The sequence below is a fragment of the Simochromis diagramma genome, unplaced genomic scaffold, assembly GCF_900408965.1.
Source record: "Simochromis diagramma unplaced genomic scaffold, fSimDia1.1 OVJJ01000602.1, whole genome shotgun sequence".
Classification (NCBI taxonomy): Eukaryota; Metazoa; Chordata; class Actinopteri; order Cichliformes; family Cichlidae; genus Simochromis; species Simochromis diagramma.
Genome location: NW_024387040.1, coordinates 7,671,739 through 7,694,717, shown reverse-complemented (window position 1 = coordinate 7,694,717; position 22,979 = coordinate 7,671,739). Strand labels below are relative to the sequence as shown.

The following is a 22,979-nucleotide window of genomic DNA, read 5'->3' as shown; positions in this document are numbered from 1 at the left end:
TTTGCAGAGTAATAACAGAGAAAACAAGCCGTAAATCATCCTCTCACTTCCTTTCATTCTCAAAGAGGGAACCGCTTCCATTTTCAGACTTTACATACGGTTCTTAAATATTTGTTAACACTGCAGACAGCAAAGCTTCTAGTCTCAAAAAGTGGCACGAGGTAACATCACCTGATGAAGCGGTTAGATTCACCGCTTCATCTTTTGTCCAACACAAAGGAACAAACTATATGCTTTTGCCATATTTTGTTGATGTCACCAGTTCATCTCAATTCCAGGGTTAAAATGAACGTAGCAGATTGTAATACATAATTCACTTTAAGTTTTACTAAATTTAGTTTCTACCGGGTTGTTTTAGGGAATCTGATGTGGATAAAGAAAACGAATGATGAACACAAATGGAGACATTAAAAAATGTACTATATAAAAGTTTAAAGCTAAAAAATTTAAGTAAATTAAATAAAATGAAATATATGTATATATATTTTGTTAATATTAGCCCTGTATTTATTATAAATATCATATAAATAATAAATTTATATTGTATTATTTTAATGCACCTGTACTCTAGAAATGTAGTAGCAGCTCATTCATTGATATTCATGTGCAGTATTTCTGTAACTCCCCTGCAGTGCGCGTCATTTGTTTCCCCCAGTCATCTTAATCAGTCCTATCAATCAATCTGAAGATGTGGGGGGTTTTCACCCCCCACCCCGGTTTCTGTATGTTGGCTGCAAGCCTTTCGGGCAGTGATCATTCACATCTCTCCTTTCCATCCATGCACCCCTCCCGGCTCGGTTGCATGCTGCACGCATCATCCCTCCTCACCATGTGTGTTTGACGTCAGAAACTTAGGAGGGGCTCCTCCGTGAGGCTGGTTGCTGTTTGTGGTGCTGAAACAACGCCTGTATTGTGTTGCCGTTTAGCCACTTCGGCTCCAGTTTCTACCCGTTTTTTCCGTATTGTTATTATTATTATCTGAGCCCTCCGACATGCTCTCTCTGTGAGTCTCCTCCGAGCGGCCGACACTTTGAGTTTGGGGCTAAACAACATGCTGTTTTAGCGGAGGTGAGCGATGGATTGGAGTATAGGCAGGAGCGGTATGGATTCAGTCTGGTGTCCCGTCCTCTTCGCGGCATTGGCTGTCAGCCTTTGCTCCTCACCTGCCCTCGCCGACAGAAAATTTGGTAAGCAGCTGTGCTCCACTTTCTGTTATTGCTCTTTTTTTGTAACATATCAAGTGTTTTAGGTTTTTAGTTGTTTTTGTTTTGTATGTACGCTCACAGGCTCTGTCCGTGGTGCTAAATCCTCCCGAGTTGCCCTCTTTTGGCTCGATCTCTAATATAAACAGTTGCTCTCCTTGCAGAAAAGTTCCTAATGCATGCTGAGACTCATAATGTCGGTATTTGCAAACAGTGTATCACCGTCTTGGTGCAAACTTACCTGTGCCGTGGGCAAGACTGGATGAAACCTGAACAGGGAAAAGTTACATAACCTCTCAGGCCTCATGGACACAATCTTTCCTGCACACTTTTTGCATGTGTGACCACCTTTTACCTCCTTCATCTCTAGCAATGCATCCCATTTCATATGCCTTTAACAGTTTTTCCCAGCACATAAAAATTACTCACACGTTCCCTTAAGGAGCATGCAATTTTAAACTCAGTTAAATATTTGATGACATCCTATATGCTCCCCGGGAAAAGAGGGCATATTTCATATTGCTATGTTTCATATTCAGACTTGGCTGAGGTAAATTTTCATTACCCTTGATTTGTTCTTCCAGCCCTGCCTCAGACACTGCTCTGTGATTTGAAAGAAAAGAGTGGCAGATGTCCAAAGAGTGATGTATTGGAGCAGCCGCAGTGATAATTGTGTCCGTTTAATGAGACATATGAGAGATTAAATGATTCATTTTCCTGCTTCAGTAGTGTGTGAGCTCATTTACACTGAAAAAAAAATCAGATGTACTGATCCAGGATCAAGAGGCGGAGCACATATTTTCATAAACTTTATCATGAGCTAGAGGCGAATATAGGTCTCTGGTCGCCTCTTCTGCTCTGATGATTCATACAGACACTGAGCTGCATCATATTCTGTATATTTAGAACAGGAGGAAGCCCTTTGGTAACCTGTTTTCTTATTTTCTCATATAAACACACATATTCTAAGTGATCAGATTAACAAATACAATAATATGGAAAGCCCAGAACTTACCCTTTTGTTCACTGGGTTTTTCTCTCTGCAAGTTGGCTAATTTATTCTTCAAATTCTTGTGAATGAGTCAGTGCTCATATTCCCCGAGTGCATTTCTCTCATTGAATTCTCAGAGTGTTTTTCTGTGTGTGTGAATGAGGTCTCCATTGTCAGAGTGTGGCTGAGAGTTGGGGATGGTTATTGTTTTTAATGAGCCCCACTGCGGATTATGCCATGTCATAGGGAAGATTTGGATCAAAGTGCACTCATGATGTGACTCTATTTATATAGCATATGTAAAGCTCTCTCCATATGTGTGTATATATATATATATATATAAATATATATGTGTCTTGATCTAAAAATAACCACATCGTTGTGTTTGTGTGGGAGAGACGGTGAGAGCACGCTGTGTGTGGGTGTATACATCCTGCATGTCTGAGAGCACATGAAAGCCAGACGGAGAAAATAAGTCTGCAGCTACAAGCTCTGAAAATGCAGTTAATGGCTGTGATATTTAAGTAGTGGTGTGAATTTATGTCCATACGCACAACATTTTCCACATTGGCTCAAAGACTCCACCCCTGAGACACTTCAGCAGTTATCCAAACCTATTATTTGCTGTGTGGGAATAAAGAGATGAGCATTAGTGATCATTAGTGTTTTCATCGATTCTGCATACAGGTCAACTCAACTACTGATTCCTGATAAATGTTCTTTGTAGAATGAAAAGAAGACGCACGCCAAAGACTGTATATAAAAGACTGATATGGCACTATGACATCACTAGGTAGGCACAGCCTGTTTGTTTGGTTGTTTTTCAATAAATAGGACAAAAATGTTTAATACATCAAAGAAGAAGACTTAAAACTGGTGACGAGACCATTGACTTATCGGGGGAGTGTTACTGAGGTCATAGATCAAGTAAAGCTGTACAAGTCCCCCACTGCTAGCTATTAGAAAGAATACAGGTTTAAGCTGCATTATGTGGGGGGGAAAGTATCTGGCTAACATCACCTAATCTTTGAATTCAGGTGTTTTCAGTCCCGTTATCACAGGTGTATAAAGTCAAGTACCAAGCCATGAAGTCTGCCTCTACAAACTTTGTGAAAGAATGTGTTTTTGTAGAGAGCCCACTGAATTTGAGTATGGTGCTGTGGTAGGAGGCCAACGTTGCATCTCTAGAGATTTGATGTTTCACAATCAGCTGTAAGAGATATTCTTGCAAAGTAGGAGTGTTTAGGAAGCACAACAACTGAGCCACAAAGTGGCAGATCACGTTGTCAAGGTTTGCAGGTTGTAGACCCGAATGCAGACTTCATAAACAAAAAACAAAACAAAGTAGAAAAAAATAAATAAATAAAAGTACCACAGAATTTATGTTATTTTATTTCCCACGCACAAAGATGGATGGACAAGAACGCCTTACGATTCTAGATTCTAAGGAAAACGGGGGCTTTAATTAAATAGTGGAGGTAATCGGGGAGACTGGAAACATCGGGGTAACAAGACACAGCTGAAAGTGATTCTGGCAATATTGAAGGAAATGAAAGTAATGACTCAAGAGGACCAGTAAAACTGAGAGTAACTGCATAACAGAGACAAACACTTGACAGCGATGTATGCGATGACACCAGGAAGGCTAATTTGAACTAAAATGCAGGGAATCAAATATAAAGTAATCTAGAAAAAAATTTACAGGGCAATGGATTAGAAAAGTAGCAAGAACTAAAATCTAACCAGATTCTAGAGTTCAAACAGAAAATAGAGACAAGAGGCTCAGCCTTAATATAATCTTTAACATCAGCACCAAAACTGTGTGTTGGGAACTTCATTACATGGGTTTCAATGACGGAGCAGCTCCAGCAGGTGAAATGTGTAGGTGCCCCAGTATGTCTGTCCATATAGGTCGCGTCATTATTGGCTGAAAGCACCTTTTTTGTACACTCTGTGGCTTAATCAATGAATCAATGCAACTGGCAGAAAAACATGCCAGCATTGTAATAAGGGCCTGATAAGCTTGGAGGCAGAGGATTTTGATGGTTGGACACCTCTGAAACTACTTAAACTGATTCTGGATTCCCACCCCTGGTAATAATATAACAACAGCAAAACAGAAATACAAGATTAGAATAAACTCATTCTTTGCTGCTTCGCTCGATGCACAGGTAATCATCCGTTTTGCAACATACTATGGCCAAGATTTATAACAAAGACAATTTTTCTTTTCATTATGTCCTGAAACGAGTGACTGGGCCCATGAACTTAGCAGAAAAGTGTTTTAGATATCAAGACTGAAAGCTGTTTTCCAACAGACTAGAAGTGTTTTTACAACCACAGCTATTGCCATCAGCAGGTTTGTTGTTGCTGTTCTGAACTGAGGAGCTACATCCATGTTTTATACTGTCTACAGATAGGAAGAGAAGCAATATCTAGTAAATATTAGTGGTTTTAAATCGCATTTTAACTTGTGGAGCGTTTACAATCATAATTATTAAGCCTTAACAAATTGGTTGCAACATAACTGTGGAGTCAGAAATGCATCTAGCATAAAAATTGAATGACTACAAATGTAAATGAAATGTAAATAATAAAACTTTAGTTAATCCATCTAACAGCTTTGTTGGTAGATGGACTTTTCCCCCAAATACTTTAAAGAAAGTATAAAGCCAACTCTAGGAAGCATTTTAACTGATGTTTTGTGGGTTCGTGTTGTAGTAATTTACTAAATTAATCAGCTTAAAGGCAGAACGCTAAACTAAATTACAGCAATTCTGTTTTCTAACCTGAACTATTTTGGCTGCAAAACTTGAATCCTAAAGAAGATAAAAGTAAACTTCCCCAAAGTTAAATGTTGTTTTCTCCTGGCAGCTACAATGCCTAAAATAGCCTAAAACATGCCACCATTACCCACCACTGTTGAAACTTTAAACCCTTTATTCCTCCTGTATTTGCTGTTCGTCGTCTCTGTGATGCACTAAAATTTTCGACTGGTTTAGATTCGCTCACACGGCGTGCCATTTTGTTGCCTTGACCCAGCTGCTGACGTCTGAGCGGCTTCTTCTGGGAGGACGCTCTGGTCTTCCAAAGACTGGGAGAGGTCATGGACTGGTTAACGCGTTTCCAACTCGTTCCCACCAAGGTGACTCACTAACCAGCCTTGAGTCTGCCGCCTTGAAAGTGAGATGTAATTCAAAAGCACAGCACTTGTAAATTAACCAAAAGGCAGCGGCATTTAAAAAGCTTAACAGCACTCTTACACTTTAATTTTGCCTCCGTGTGCGCGAAGGCCTGCTGTGCTCGTAATTGATGAAAGAGGCAGAAAGATTTTTATCAAAGGATTGGCAACTATTCATCTTTATTTGAAGAGTGCTGAAAGGTTAATGCCTTGTTTACACAAAGTTAGAAAAAACACAATTTAAATAATGAATTTATTGACTCCAGCACAGATTGTAGCCAATAGAAAATTAGCAGAAACACTCTAGTGCCTTGCGATCAGTATTTCCATCAGGATTGTTGTTAAAATTCTGTTCAGCATCTCTGCTTTGTTTGCAGAGGTTTGGCAGTGACAAGAATCCCAATACAACTACTGAAAAAATCCCAGTGTTTGTTAGCTACGCAGGTAGCTTTTCTCCAGCTTGCAGGTGCTGTTTATGAGAAAAAAATGTACTTTCAGCAACATTTGCTATATGTAAATAATAAAAGAAAGAAATATTAATCCTTTAAAGGTTATGAGCAGCTCTGAGGATTTAATAAAGGGAAAGCAGAGCAGTCTAGCTGCTATCGAGGTGTTGTCACGATTCTAATAATGCACACACAAATCTAGCAGGAACACTGAGATCAGACTGAGCAGAGTTTAACATGGACACGCGGGGCTTGTGACAGCCTCTGAGCAAATCTGTTCCACTCCCCCCTTCAACACACTTTTTACACACAAATTAAGGAGTGTTAGAGGATATATTGATTGATATGTGACCTTTCTCCAATGTGTACATTGGAGATGTGCTTTAAGGCTGCGCTGTCTGTCTGTTGTTTTTTTCTTTACAGCTGGCTCTCAGCAGCCACCGCCTAACATACCCAGACAAGTGGGATTTGATTAACTGGCTGCTGAGCTGTATGTATTTTGCCACAGTCCCTCTGTCATCCGATAGATATCAGGACTGAGTGGTAATCAAGCATCTCATAGTGGTAATAAATCAACAGAGGCGATCGAAATGTGCAGCAGTATTAGGATTGATATTTTACTACAGCACAGATTATGAACATGGTGAAGTCTGCATCCGCAAGCAGGACATCTTGCTTCAGTGGAAGTTGTCTTTTTTCATCCTTTATGCTGCGTGGTTTAGGATGTCTTCTTTTTTGTGGCACTAGGGCACAAAATGTGCATTCCCCCAACCTGTTGGCAGCGGTTTCTGGAGGCTGCTCGGTGTCACTGGGTGAACTGGGTGGCAAACAATGCAAAGCAGAAAAAAACCTCTTGACATTGCTTTGGTTGCAGAATGCTGTGGTTGTCTGTAGTTCTCTCTTAGTTTCTCTGCAAATACTTGCTAACTAAAAAACTCAAAAAAGTGTCAAATGAATTTTGAAACAGGTCGGCACAACTTTGACTCGCCATTTCCACTCTCACTTTTCACTGTTTCGCTATAGTTCGGAGAGTAGCTGGACAGGGTTAGTAGACAAGTCACTTCCATTCAAACTATGACGTCAGCAACGTGCTAGCGACCAAAGCAAACACAAGGACGTTTTTGCCACCAGTTGGGGAAAACACATCATTCCATAGCAACAGGTGGTTGCCAGGGGGTGATCACTGACAAGTCTGTAGGTCTGCGTGACTGGGACTTTAGCAGTGACTGCCATGAAGTTAATGCCACATTAACTTGTCCACCAGTGCAGTATGCAAAACCTCTATAGAAGCAGGTGCAATGTATTTGAAGCCGTTACCATAAACCAGGGGTGGGGAACTCCAGGCCTCAAGGGCCGGTGTCCTGCAGGTTTTAGATATCACCCTGGGTCAGCAGATCTGAATCAAACGATTAGTTCATAACCAGGCCTCTGAAGAACTTCGAGACATGTTGAGGAGGTAATTTAGCCATTTAAATCAGCTGTGTTGGATCAAGGACACATATAAAACCTGCAGGACACCGACCCTCGACGCCTGGAGTTCCCCCACCCCTGCCATAGACTGTATATGAAAGATCAACCCAGTCATCACACAGTAGAAACGCTTTGGACGTTTTTAAGCCTCAATTTTAATAATTTGGCTGCTTTCATTTAATTTTTGGGGACAATTTTATTTAGAATTTACAGAAATTTCACTTAAAAACTAGAGCGTCCTGTGCCGTACCATATTGTCCCCAGACATACTGTTATAAATACATTTTTACATGGTCAAAAAAAGTGTAATATTATGATATCAGTGGTTTATCAAGACCACGAGTTTGTTTCCTAGCCCACACAATGACACAAGCCCGAGAACGTCTGAGAGCGAGAGCGGGTGCCAGTCTTGAGCGGTACTGCTTCATCAACCTCCAACAAAGTAGGCTACACTTTGTACACTATTCAAAAAAAAACCTGTTCCTGATAAAGGTGGAAACAACAAACTCGTTTCACCACTTGAAAAAACCAAAAAACACCAGGAGTACCACTAAGCTATGAAGACACACGAGGAGGTGCTAGCAGCCGGTGATGTGCGACCCAAAAGTAAACAAATGACTCAGCAGAGTGTCACCGGAGCGCTCACTCACTGCACTCAATATGACAGAAAGACCAAACGATGGATGGGAATTACTGATGCAGTTAAATGATGGAAAAGCAGCATTATGTGACAATATAAGAGTTGCAAAGTTCAGTGACTTTAATTACTCTACACTAAAGTGTTAAGCTGTTGTTTTATACTTACAAATTTCCAGAGAAAACACTACCTGGGCTACATTTCTGCTTTTGACGTATCCTTTATCACTATAAATAATGGTGCGTCACTACTATTGCACTATAATACTGCTGCTGCTTGTGGCAATAGATGCCAGTTCAGATGAGGTAGTCTGTCGTCAGTGACAGTAGCTCATTGGAAAAGATGGATTGAAAATGCCCTTCATCTTATTTGCACTAATAAATGCCGCTGCCTGCAAACTGCATTCACCATAATTATCATCATTGCAAATTTCCTTGAAATTTTGTGATATAATTTTGAGGCTACAGCCTCCACCCCTAGCTGTCAGTACAATTAACTACACAGAAAGTCATATTATTTATTGGATAATTCCTTGAAAAACACCAGTACAACTTCCGACACCCACCCCAGAGGTCCTTGTCAGTAGTTCGAATTAGCTCGCACACAGCAGCCACCCGTCAGATAAAGTGGGAATGCCCCTGAAATTGACGTGCGCATTTTTGAAAATGAATGTGGATAAAGTTCATTCATTCATCTTGACCCTAAAATTGTTCTGTTACAACCTTTTACTCCTTTTGGATATGCCAAGTAGGCAATACTTCCATAAATACATGGACGAAGAAAATGTAAATTTGATGCAGAAATATCTGCTGCTGACAAAAAAGTATGAAGAAGAGGAGTTGGGAGGTTCTCTTTGGTGCTTTGAATTAAACCACAACAAGTTCATAGTGCCAGTGTGGGCAGTTATGTTTACAGGTGTTAAGCTACTAGATAACACATTAAGGGAGCAAACAAGTGATGAAAGACCTTCTTCTGCACAAACATATCTGCAACAGATTTTCACTGCAAGATATTTTACTCTGGGCCAAAGCAGAAGAAGGTATAGTCAAACACCTCATGCATGTATGTATATGAGTTTTCTAGTAATGAAAACTCCTCTGCCACCAAAATTGCTAATTAAGTTAAAACTCATATAAGGACGAGAACTAATATGACTGCCAGACTAATAAAAACCCGGCTTTGATGGCTCTCCTACTCTCAGTAAAGGTCACAGTGCATTTTTCGTTTCTCTCAGGACGTCTGAGTCATCTTGACTGGTCTGGTGGAGGGTCAGGCCGAAGCGCCGGCCTTCAGCTCAGCCTTTATTGACACTTCGTATGAGGAGCCCTTCTACAATTCACTAAGGGCTTTGACTCATCTAATAAATCGCAAACCATTTATTGGATGAGTTTTCATTGTGCAGTACATCCCCCTCTTCGTGCACATGGCAGCACATGATGGTTAAATAAGCATTTGGTGTGCTATTTGCAAAGCCTGTTTTTCCAAATTAATAAACTCAACAGCTGCAGCATTCAGTACGAGTGTAACTGATCTAACATTAACAGTTCTGCCATCATCTGTTGCTGAATATAATATATATCTATTGATTCTCGCTAATAAAGCGCATACGGTGTTGTAAAGGACCTCTTCTCAGCCACACTGTGCAGGCACACAGCTGCTGGAAGTCTTGTTTTCAGGATGACATGAATCGCAGACTGATAAGCTATTTGAGCGACGCTGTTTTTCAGATAGTTTGGGAAACTGGTATTTTTGAGTTTTTAGTTGATTTCACAATTGTACCCTTGAAAGTACAAGGAAAAAAACGTAAAACAAAGCAGGCTGTGTATCCATGGCCTGGGTTGCTTCCACGGCTGGTGTGATAACAGGCGGAGGGTGGATTTTCTTTGTGATTCAACAGATGCTCAGAGGAGTGTGTTGGGAGCACGGTGGCTGGCTGTTCCTGTGTCTTTCCAGACAAATGTCGGCAGCTTATGAGAGGAATGAAGTCAGAATTGTGTCAAGATAGACGTGTCGAGACGATACATCTCATTAGGCTCTCTTCAGTTCAAGGTGAACCTTGAAGATATTCTGGGTCAAGGAGGAGTGCCGCCAGAGAGGCGAGGAAGGCGACATGTTCCAGGGGAAGTCTGCTTTTCTTTTAGACGCTAAAATTAGTTTATAGTTCAGTAGAGGCTCTTTCTTCCTCTGAGACTTGTCAGGTGTAAGAACATGACGCATTTGGACCTTTACGTTGATTAAAAACACAAACAAAGAAGGCGTTTTCCCGCTTGCGTGCCAACAACAGTGCAAAGAACGTGCTCCTTTTTGCACTCTCTCTCCTCTGCACACACCTGACACGGCAAGTGTTAAAAACGTCATCGGTTTTTACAAGGAGGAGTGGGCGGCGTTTCTCAAGGTTCAAATTAACTGGTGTTGGTAAAGGGGTCAGAGTGAAGGTCACCTCTGTGTGGCGGAGCTAAGATTTATAATGAGGACAATAACACAGTAATGAGGATTCTGAAAGCTGTGAGCTGAGCACAGGAATTAATCTATACTATCTCAGCTGTGATTAAAGCAGTAACGTTCCGGTTTCGCCTTTGGGGGATGCTGATTAATACTCTGGGCCATTTCTCAGTGCAGCAGGAAAGGAAAATGACTGTTTGAAGGGAAAAAAGCAACAGAAAGATGGGTGTTTTCCTATATTTGTGACCAACTGTCTCATTTGAAGTACATTAGTAACATATATCTCCTTCAGCTCTTGAAAAAGGATCATTGAGCATTATTTGTAAAACCCCCAAGATGATGTCTACAACAAAGAAGGTGCACAACTTCACCTACTTTTTGTGGATGAGGTCTAAATTCAGTAGCTAGTTCTACCATCTCTTAGGAAGTTTGGGTAGCATCCTGCTAAGCTCTTTCATCGGCAGGTTTTTAGCGTCTTTTGAGGCAAAGACAAAGAACAACATGGCACGTACAATTAGCAGCAAGCAGGTGGAGCATTTAACAGAAAACTGAGGTTTAAAGAAGGCCCAGGATTAGAGTGCTTCCTTTCATCAGGTCACCAGAAACACAAATCCTAATGAATGCTAATGATCAGCCAAGTTGCCTCCTGGCTGATGGACTACTTTCTGTTTAGGGCCAAGAATTTGGCATTTTGGTCACCATCTTGGTGTTTTGTTGGTGCCAGAAGTGGTCGTGTTTTGATAAGAAGCTGTAGTGCTAAGTTAACAGCTATCATAAGCTAGCTCAGTATATCATGACTTTAAAGCTTAATACAGTTTAAATAGGGGACTAATGAGAAAAAACGACTGTTTGTACGTGCATCCCTCCATCTTCTGCCACTTCTCTGGGATCAGGTTACGATGTTAACACTCAGCAGAGACGTCAAGGCCTCCCTCTCTCGGCTACTACCATCAGGGGAAACACAGAGGCTTTCCCAAACCTGCTGAAAGATACAATCTCTCGACTGAGTCTGGAGTATGCCCCGTAGCCTCCTCCCAGTCACCTTCCCTGAAACCCATCAAGGAGACATCCCAGTCAGATACATAAACCACCTCAACTGGCTCCTTTAAACCACAACCATCCATCGAGAGAAAAACGTTTTTTCTAACAGGACATAAACATCCGTATTTCTGTTTATGGCACTAGTTGGTAGCATAAATAGTTTAAAATGAGTGTGTTTTAACCCCCTTTGTGGTCACCCTGGGGGCCACAAATTTAAATAATGGGACTTGGATACTGCTGAATACCTCAGCATTTAAAATCCACCTGAATATAGACTGCCTTTCCTTCTCAATAGCCTAATATTGATATTCATCTTGCAATGGGGGTGATTATGCAGAAGCACGTAAGGTAAAATATTAGAGGAGGAATGCTATTTGTTTGTTGCGTTATATTTATTTGGTTTTTCCAAACTTAAAGTCAGCTAAGAGAAGGGCTTTATGTGTTTTTGTATGTGTGATTATGTGTGTTTGTAGCCTTGCCACTGAGGGCTCTCCTCAGTGTAAAGAGGCCTGGCCAGTCCCAGTTTATACACACACCCTGTTTATTTTGCCCTCTTTGTTACGCACTCATACACATCAATGCCCGCTCCGCTTTATGTCGTCATTCTTTTCAAAGGTTCTCTCAGCGCCTGCTGTGCTCCTGCCCTACTATATATAAGAGGAGAGGTTAATCAGCAGATGCACACCAGGTGTGCCACCCTCCTCAAACGAATCACTTTCCCTCCTCTCTTCACAGCTGAGCCAGAAAACCACACCCCACTGCCACAGTGTTTTCACTGAGTCAGAAATGTGATGCCTTTGGGTGTCTGCACCAACTGCAGCCATAAAAATCCAATCCCTCAGTGATGAGAGGTGTTCTGACCAGGGAGCGGCATGGAGACAGTTTCATATCAATTTCCTCTCATCTTATCTGCATCTTAAGGCGTTTAATTCCACAGGTGGTACAGCTGAGTAGTTTCATTTTAAGCTGTGAAATTACCACTCAGGCACATAAATGACTTGAGGCCAACAAGGATGTCATTTCACTCCCATTTGCATGTCATCGATGTCACATCTGCAGGACAGTAAAGTCCAAACACCGAGGCGTGGTACTGACCTGCACTTTAATCGAGGTTCAGCTGGCACTCAAGAGTTAAACCTTTGTCCTCACCTGCAGGATTAGATATTCCCCTCAGGGCAGTTTGTGCTGGTTCACTTCAAGCTCCTTGGAACATAAGAAAGAAGAGGCTTAGCTGTTTCACTCGCTCCACTTCTGCTTTTCAACACTCAATCACACCTCAGGAGAAGGGAGAAAATCAAATGTCTGAATCACTCAGTGCAGGTCGGGAAAAAGGTCAACCCGGCCTATTTCTGGGTCCTCTGTTGCCGCAGTGATGCTGCCATCTTTAATTCATAGCCGTTGTCTGGGCTGTCGCCTGGAGCTGGCAGCTGAGTGACTGAGAGTGACCTGCCTGCCTGGGAATTCTGAGGGAATTGTGTCTGGTTACACTCCTCTGGATGCCAGGTGGTTTCACATCAGGATCTCTCTTCAGTCAAAGTGACCCCAGAGTCCCCTGACTTTGACCCCCAAGCTCCTAATTCAGGTTAAAAACTTTTAGATTTAGTTTCTGTTAAATGCTTTGAACTAAAGAAAAAGTCCCACAATATCTATATGTGCCATCTTGCTAAAAGGAAATATTTTACCAAAACACAATAAAAAAAATGATAATTACGCTACAGGTTAAAAAAGCTACGGCTAAAAGCTAATTAGCTTCACACAAAATCTGTAAACAAGGGCAAACAGCTAGCTCTGTGTTAACTAAACATGCTAAGCTAAGCTACGCTAAGCTAACTGGCTGCTTCACAAACATTGGGCACACAAGAAAGCTCTCACCTTAGCCTTGAGAAGAAAACTGTTCCTTTAAACATAAAAAGGTATTTTTTTTTCTCTAATGCAGTGATAGAAGTGAAGCCTCAATGGTAGAATTACTGTATTTTCTTGTGGTGTTAAAGTGAATTATTCATTTTGTCCTTCACCCCAGAGAAAATAGTTTCCTGATGAAATATGGGTGAACAAAATGTCACTGTCTTATTTAAACAACTGTTATAGCAGCGTCCTGCCATGTTCAGATGAAAACGTGTGGGGGGGGAATGTATAAAAAACATCGAGGATCGTGATAAGGTAACCAGAGCTCAGTTGCTGACACATAGCATGCAGCTTTTGACAAGAACAGACCTTCTGGAGCAGAGAAAAGCTTGGAGCCATCTTTAATTTTAGCAGGAGAGCGCCTTAATGACACAAGCTGTTTAAATCTGCGGACATGGTGTCAAGCTGATGCTAATTTGCTTGCAGGTGATGTTCTTCTCTGCTGTCCCCGCTCCAGCCACGCTCCCTTTTCAATTCACTTGCACTTTTATTGCAGTTGTCACCCGCCGCGCTGTTCTAAAATGGCTTTTTTGGCTGACGGTACAGTTGTCTGTGATTTACAAAAAATGAGCCAGGTGTCCTTGGTTGCACCTTATATCTATAATAAAAGATACTTTGGTGGCCCCAGAGAGTGAATGAAATATGCCCTTAACTGCAGCAGGCCTCGGGATTGGCTGTTCTCGCTGCCAGGCTCCCAGCGTTCTCCTTGGCCCCTCAGACATCGCAGATGGTACCCGAGCACCGGCCAACCACCTGTGAGGGAAAGTGGATGATCAGGCCTCTGACTTCTTGTTGAGCTTAGGGTTTTGCCTCATAGGGACATAGTTAATGTTCCGGGCAAGGTCAGCCAATCACAGCCAAACGTTTAGAGACCTAAATGTGCACTGGGATGTGTACTTAATAGCATTATAATGCTCAGGTGGAGATTGACTGTCGGATAATGTGGTTATATTGTTTTCTAATGAGAAACGTATGTAATTGCTTTTCCTCAAACAAGCCTTTCACTCCTCTCTGATTTCACACTCCCAAGGGGAGATATGCACGCTGCTGTGTCCCAACACGCAGGTGGTTTTAGTTATAGGTGAATAGTTTTTTTGCATGTGCCTGTGCTGCTCCTTGTTTACTTACACGGTCGGTGCACTTGCTGCCCTAAATAGCAGTTACTTGTAACAAAGTAGACAGGACACATCCTCGTAAAGTGTTTCTGTGCTGCATGTAGAGGTCTCAGAAAGGGTAATAGATCCCGTCCAAGTTCCCATTGTTGCATGCTTTTCTGAAGGTGTTATTTATGCAAAGTCTGCACAGCATGTTTTAATGTCTTTTTGAAAGGCAGACAGAGACAAACAGTGACTGTAGCACATGTAGTTATGCACTTCTGTCTGATACACCTCCTATTTTACCGTCTCTTGAGAATACAGACCTCTAACTACCGCTGCATCTTGTTAAAAAACTGTGAAGTAACTCCTGTGACCTTCTGGAGTCTCCCTTCATACAGCATTTATAAATTAGGTCACAAAGCATCTATTTTGGGAGCAGAAACTTCTGCATATTTACAGCAGTTGTAGTCGGCTCTCATCTAGTGCAGCTACTAACAATTACTTTCATTATCTTTAAATCTTAATATTAGTTTCTAAAGAGTCCTGATTTCTTGGTTTTTTGCATATTTGTCACACTAAATCTTATAAATCATCAACAAAGATAACCTGAGTAATACAAAATGCACCTGATCCTGTGTAAAACCTAAAGCTAATCAAACGTTTGTGGCTGTGAGTCTTTTATATCACTGTTGGGGGGATTTTGGCCGAATTGTTTAAAATTCCCCCACATTGGAGGGTTTTGGGTATGAACGGGCTCCAAAGCATCTCAATCAGATATGAGTCTGGACTTTGACTGGGGGGCTCCAAAACCTTAATTTTGATTGGAAACACAATTGCTGGTATGTTTTAGATCATTGTTATAACCGGCATAACTAAGATAAGTGATAACAGTGTGAAAGGTGAGCATATATGACATGTTTTTACTGCATTGCTCACATGGGTCGAAGGAAAAAAGTCACATGCTTAAGTTAAAAATCGTCTAAAAAGCACAAATCATTTCCCTTTAAATCCGTCTGTAACTGCACTTACTTGACTTGAAGAACAGCTACAGATAAGCCATGATTGATCTGTGACGAGGCTGACACGGCCTCAGTACTTAATACCAAACGTAACACTTTTTCATAAAGGTCATTGTGTTTGTGAAATTATCTTGTAGGCCTTGGGTTGAATAAAAGAGCGCGGCTGTTCTTTGTCAGGATGCGTCATCAAGATATAGCAAGGACTTTTTTTTTTTTCTCCCTCAGCATCGACAAGTCCTTTTTTCTGCCTGGGGTAATCAGCAGCATCCACTGTGATTGCATTTTAATTAAAAGGCGCCATTTTAATCATCTCGCACGGTGTTGGAGAAAGGGGCTGTGCTGTTATCAATTCTATGTCCCTGCCTATCTCACACGCAGACACGCACACACATACTGTCTGACTAACTATGCTCGACTGGACGCGTTATTAGTGGAAAGTTGTAATTAATATTGAGAGCTGACAAGGCTTCCCAGAGAACCCCATGAATTAAGCAGGGAAGTGATGAGGAAGTAAAGTTGAATGGACTGACACTAATTGCGGAGTGCTGAGATGTGCATGGTCAAGAGGGATTGACTCTTCCAGCTCTAAGTGACTGCTTTATAAGTTTGGTGTAAATTCTTCTTTCACTTACCTTCAAGCTAAATGGGAAAGTCTTGGTAAGTTAAACAAAGTCGTGCGAAAATTAGGGCTGGCAGGTGAATATTGTTTGCACGGTCTATAAAATGTCAGAACTTCATTTTTTCTCAAGCCCAAGGTGACGTCTTAAAATTGTTTCATTTGTGGAAACAACAAACTGACAGGAAGTGATGCCTAATTAGAAAAAGCAAAAATCCTCTCAGTTTAGAAGCTTTAACTGTAATCGTTAATCAACTATCCAAAATGTTTTAGTTAATTTTTTCTGTTGATTGATTAACCAAGAAATTAATTGAACTCTAATTAATGTTCATCATCAGAAAGTCAAATGACTCAGTCGAGAGTGGTAATGGCCCATGCTTCTCCAGCAAGCACTCGGTGACAGTGGGAAAGAAAAACTCAATTTTAAGCTTTTAAGGAAGAAACCACCAGCAGAGCCTGGCTCAGTCATCTGCCCAGACTGGATGGGGGTGAGGGGAGAATAACAACATAAAAGACACCCTGTGGAAGAGAGCTAGAGGTTAATATAGGTGATACAACAGGCTACTGACACAATCCAGCACATATTAGCAGGGTGCAACACGCTAGCAGGGAGGGCATATATGGTACTGGAAATTGAACATCCGTGCTGGGTATGGCCTGGAGATCCCAAGGTCAAAACAAGCCACGACCCATTGGGTGGTTGAGAATGACCGAGCCCAGATGCTGTGGCACTTCCATAGAGGATAGAGCTGGACAAACTGTTGATGGCTAACACAGTGGACATAGCAGTGGGAAGACAGCCATAGTGACAGATGTAGCTAAACCAAGTGATAGCACCGTTAAGAAAAGGAACATGACAACATTCAATATTCATTCACTCACAGTATACATAAAGTTTTGAAATATATCAAAAGATATCAACAGAAAAAACAGTATCAGTATCGGTTCATTTAATTTCTACTCCGTTCAGCAAACAGCTGTACAGTACAACACGTGCAGGTGTACGTCAGTCCTGGTCCTCACTCAGGTTGTGTCATTTTGATATATGCTGGGCAGCCAGATAGGCCCCGTGTCCTTCTCCTTGGACTGCTTCTAATTTTGTCGTGTTGTTTAGCTCACTGAAATACAGATCTGAATTGGTTGAAGTAAGTGGTCCTCACGTCACTGAGTAATTTACATCTTAAGAGGAAATGCATCTCTGTTTCAACCTCACCTGTCACAGTTTTGTTTCTGTTTGTATCTTCCATTGCCGGTTTATGGTCACTGACCTTATGCCTGGTTAGAATGTTTCTGATTTCTGCCTCTGACAGTCAACGGATTTTCTGCCATTTCATAATCTCTCTAATTTGTTTTGGCTTTTAGTCCATTCTCTCCAGTCTTTCTCATAGATTTCTTCGCATTGTGTGATGATTTGGTTCACTCTGACTTGTGTTTGGTAAGCAGTGCTGTTGTGAGACTTGTCGGGGCGTGTTTGTGTGGACACAGTCTCAACACCAGCTGGCATAAGTGGCTCTTGAGGGATTGAGGGTGTCTTGGGGGGATGGAGCTCCTTTGAATGTTAATTTTGAACAAGTATCTGCCTAATTCTGCTCGACGGGCATTTGTTGAGTTTTTCTTTGTACATGATAACCGAATCTCCATAAACGTTTCATATATAATAAAGCATGAATGTGAAGAATATGTTTGCAAAGGACAACATTTGTAATCCGATGAGTATTGACCGCCTGCACGATAAAGAGTAACTTGAGCAAAAGTGTAACTGTTTGGGGCTTTTTTAGATTTTTGTTAGCCTCTTTAAATGTATCTGTGTTGATAGTAAGCAATGACTGGAAAGTGTTAGCCTGGATATGATTAGACTCAGTGTTCACTTGCATTTCTGGGCTATTTTTTTTTTCGCAGTAGAAGTACAACCAACAAGTACAAGTACAACCCTGCCATATTAAAACTGATAAAACTGTATGAAGTTTACCATTAACATTCATATGGATTTTTGTTTCAGGCCTCTAGCCTGGATGATTCACTCTACTTGTCACTCTGTTTTTGGTCTCCACCAACTCCACCAAATATGGAAATATTTGGCTTTTTATCCGTCAGATCCGTCAGGGAGCACACAGAAAGTTTATCATCTGTTTATTTTCTGCCGCAAACCTTCTGATATAAGACAGAAACCCAGGTTTTAAACCATGAGCATTAGAGTTGTGGTTTTAGTTATTTGTAAATTGCAAATATAACTGAAAATGACTCTTCCAAAAATATATTGGTGCATATACAGGCATCCTTTAGCCTATAATGTGTCCATTAAAATGAGGTATATACTCGTTATGATGCAGAATAATATTCAGGTACAATGAGTTGGAAAAGCAATTCATGGTCTTGGTTTTAGAGCAGTAAGTTCCTTTTCTTCAGTTTGGGACATTCTGCCTTTTAGTTTTGTTCCAGAGAACTGAGCGACCTTACAGCTCTGTGTTGATGCCCCACTCTACATCGTTAAATAGCAATTTTGCTGACACATTGAAGCCATTACCTTCCAAAAGAGTAATTTCATAAAATGTGCCCTCGACTCCTAAACAAAATGGCTGCGCACTGTGCCTGTAAGTTCCAGTTCCCACGCAGATTAGCCTTTAATAATGCAACAGAATAATGACCTGCACGTCCAACTGGGAGAGAAGAAACTTGAACAAACTTTGGATAAGTAAAGCCTGAAAAGTTCCTCTCTCTTCCACACCTGTCCTTATTATCTGCCCTTTCTGTGCCAATTGATTATCCGACATCCCACAACTATCTCTTCTCGTTATTAAAGAAGTCTGACAGACACCTCTCCTCCTACTCAGCCTGTTCTTCATTCATGGTCACAAGCTGCTCGTTGCTGTCCATCGAGGCCACCGGGCCAAGAGGGTGCATCCAATTCCGTCACTCTGCATGATGAGCGGAGGGAGGGGAAAAACAAAGATAAAAGAGTTGAAGAAACAGAACTGAGGCTCAGCCTAGTTGTTTGCAGACTCTCCGTGTGTTACCAGCACTGCAAATGCCATGAAGTGGTGTATCATGAGCTCAATGAACTAGCCTAAATCTTGTGCTCGGTGTAGTTAATTTTGATCCTGAATGTGCGAACACCTCCTCCGTACAAGACAGAAAATTACACTTTTTTTTATTTTGTTTTTTTGTTTTTTTTTCACGCCTCAGCCTTTTCCTGGAAATGTGTAAATGTAGAGGATCACCTGTGCAGATCGGCGAGCAGAACAATCAGTCCTCTGTTCGCCGCAACTCCCACATGAGAGAGATATGAACACAGGGAACAGCTACTCATAATGCTTCTGCCATCTGTTCATTTATTAGTCTGGAACACCCATTCTTAGTCCAAGCATTAAAGCTCATTAATATTCATGCAACATTCATAAATGGAAGCGCTGCCCATGGAGTTGGGGTATCAGTGTCAGAGACAGGATAGGGGAAGTCACACTAATTGATGATTGATGGCTCTGCCATTAGCGGCAAAGCCTAGGGCTAGAGTTAATGTAGTCCTAAGCTGCACTTTTATAGCTCTGCCACATATTTAGAAAATGTAGCTAATTTGGCATTGCATTTTCTCCGCAGCAAAGACAAACACTTTAACGACTTGAGCTGCTTTCATTTCTTGTCTCCTCTTTGTTTCACCTTCTCTGACCTCCAGGTTGCCTGTTTGAAGATGAGCTCTGTACACCCTATGAGTTCTGCGTCAACGGTAAGTCCACCTTCATGTACACATACCTCTTTTTATCATATACAGGACACTTGAAAAGTTTTATTAAGTTTATCCAAAATTAAGTCCTTAGTCCAGTCACACAGGCATAAAGACTCGCTGGAGACTACCAACTGCTAAGGAAAGTTGTGTATTACCCAACATGTTGGGACGTGGTTGGTGGAGACTTGCTGTGGTGACGTGCAGTTTGCATGGAAGATGCTCACTTGTCAAGAGTGCTTGCAAACTGGTTAGTAAAACTGTGAAGAAAGCAATACAAACTGGAATCAGAGGCCGTCAAAGTAAAGGTTGCACCTTTTGAAACATGTTGGTTCAAGCTAAAAAAGCAATACGGGTAACTTTACTTTAAAGGCAAATGCTCTCTTAGTGAGCAGTTGGCAAATGTTTGCAGACAAGTTGGCATCTTCCATGCAAAGTGTGGAACGCAATCACAAAGAGGGTTTTGATGCAGCATCCACTTTGCGACCAATTTAACCCGGCATTCAGTGAGGAAATAGACATTTCATCCCTAATGACTGGAGGTTGCCAGAGGGTTGCCAACCAGTCTATAGGCCTATATGACTGAGACTGTAATTATCATTAAAAATGACCATAAAGCTCTGAAACCAATCATTAAAAAAGGTCTTTAAAAAATGCTCATTTGGGTTTCTCACATCTAATCAAACAAATTGTAGGAGGGAGGCGTGGTTGCAGACAGAACAGACACCTCAATAATCAGCTGGATATTTATCTTTTTATTGGTTTTTGGTAATGTCACTTTAGGTTGGTTGTGGGAGATTCGATATACAAAAGGTCAACAAATAGTCATAGCTCACTAAACTTTGTTTTAAACTGTGTGTGAGAAATTATTTTGACTTTTATATCACAGCTTTTGCTCCATGATTTCTCTTTACGCCTAATTTTTTCTTTACAGGGAATGAGTACCAGAAAACAAAGGTCTGGTCACTTGATCATAACTGAATCACGGACAAAAATAATACTCTGGTATTCTGATGTGTTTCGGCTTTCCTTATTAAAAGCAGCTTTCTCTAGGCAAGCATGCTCCATATGAAGCTAGTACAGTATTGTGCATGTCTGTGTTGCAAATTGGACTCTGTTTCGAGGAGGAAGAAGGAATTCAGACCCTTGGTTTCTTATAATATTAGCTGGTTGTCTGTGGTACACAATATTATAGGAAATGCAGTCTGCTAACTATAAAGCTCTCAGTACGACGGTGCTGTATCTACACCAATTAGCTGCAACATTAAATTCCAACACTGAGTAGTTTCCTTCATAAACCAAAACAGAATTCGCCTGTAGACATGGCATTTTTAGTCTCTTGGGCATGGCCCGGGGTGTTGGACACACTGACACTGGCCGTGAATCCCTTGGGTCATGAAAATCCTGATGAGTGGAGCCTCCATGAGTCAAACTCCTCGTATGGCGATCGCATTGGGATGCCGGGTCAATGCCTTGCACTCTTTACTGTGGTAAAATGTCAATTTATCTGCTTGCAATGCAATGTTTAAGTTACTGGTATCTTTCAGTATAACATTGACGTGAATGTCCACATCCAAGATATTCAAGCGAAACGTCGCATTGGAACAAAATGCTATTGGGTCCACCTGTCAGCAGTTTTAATGTTGGTGCTGATCATGAAACTGGAGTTGTGCACCAAGTGAAATTTTGGAGTCATTGCTGTAAGTGCTTGTGTTTTAAATTTTGTAAATGTGAGGTTCACCAAAGTGGAGTTAAAGTCTCAACATCTCCGAACCTGCAGGTAAAGCCTTAAGCTATTTTTAATCGCTCACAGATTTATATATAGATAGATGGAGACTGAAGGTCCCGCTCACAGCATTCTTCTTAGTTTAGACATACAGCATGAGTCATACTTAAGAAAAGCTTCAAAATTGAATGTGAGTCAGGCTGCAACAATAATACCACACAATATAAACACACAGAAGCTCTCTGATCTCATTCATCTAATGATTGATGCCGGCGTCTTGCTTTCCCCCCTTCCGATTCCGAGGTTTCTCCAAACCACACATGATCTCGACCTCATCTGCAAACCTTCTCGCCATGGAGCACGGACCTGTCTGTCTCAGTGGTTGCCATGACAATGCATCACCGGATGAACAGAGGGGAAATGTCATAGCTTTTCACTGTGTGGCATTCAGGCGGCTCACGCAGCGGGCTGTAATTTTAAAGGGGATTGATAGCGTGTCGATATTGAGGATCGTCTCCGCGGAAAGTCGTCGGGAAAGGTTAATGTATTCAACACAGCAGCAGCAGGAAGTCAGGGAAGGGTCAAACGTGTATGGAGCGGTTTCATGTCCACGTGTTTGTTTTTGTCCTTGCAGACATAATGATTAAATGCCTGTGCTTTGAGCCTGTTTGTTTGTCTGCACCTTTCAATTACTTTCTGCAGACTCATCCTGAAATCTGTATCACAAACAAGATGAAGGCAACGAGAGGAAGACGAGCACTTTCTCAGGCAGCAGAATTATATGCAAAACATGAACTACAGCTAACAGAACACAAAGTATCAAACTGACTATTAATATGCTAATAAGAGGAAGAGGATGAGAATGACCCGAGTTAACATTCAATTTTGAACTTTGTGTATGTCCTCAGATTTTTGTAAACATGATTACGAAGCCAGCGTGCATCATAGATAACTCGTGCATGATCTGATTACATTTTGAAAAAACCTTCCTGCATAGTTTTGCATACTGTTGAAGGAACACTGATTTGAAACTGATGCCAAAACTCCTTCACACTTGAAGCTACCAAGAACAAAATGATACCAAATAATTTAGCATGGAAAACAACTGAATTTACAGTTTACTTGTAACGAAGCTGATTTTTTTGCCTGTGAACAACGTCCTATAAGAGTGATACTGTACATGGGAACTATTGCATATTGACAGTAAACAATCTGATTAATGACAATAAGCCACTAGTACTGTAAAGTCACAATATGTGGTCTTTTATCGCGGTAATAAATGGACTGGTAGTTTTTTCTACTCTGTTTGAGTACTCAAACTGTTTTCTTACTACAAGTCTAATTCACCAATTCACACATACATTCATGCAAGCTCTTTTTTCTAGTATTAAGTGCTTTTAATCTAACTTTGACTATGCATCAGGGACAATACCGGTTTCAATGTCTGGCCCAAGAATACTTTGACATGCTGGCTCGAGGAGCTAGAAC

General features: G+C 41.2%; 1 protein-coding gene across 2 annotated transcripts in view; it reads left to right on the top strand.

Moving 5' to 3' along the window:
- Window positions 1-810: 810 nt before the first annotated feature.
- Window positions 811-22,979, top strand: part of ptprn2 (protein tyrosine phosphatase receptor type N2) — a 144,727-nt gene continuing 122,558 nt past the window's right edge. Inside the window, exons 1-2 of one of the 2 annotated variants that reach the window (XM_040044395.1) lie at window positions 811-1,187; window positions 19,718-19,768. In XM_040044395.1, the coding sequence (XP_039900329.1) occupies window positions 1,076-1,187; window positions 19,718-19,768 (163 nt within the window). In that variant the 5' untranslated portion in view covers window positions 811-1,075. The remainder of the gene's footprint in view (window positions 1,188-19,717; window positions 19,769-22,979) is intronic. The other variant, XM_040044394.1, reaches the window with a different exon arrangement.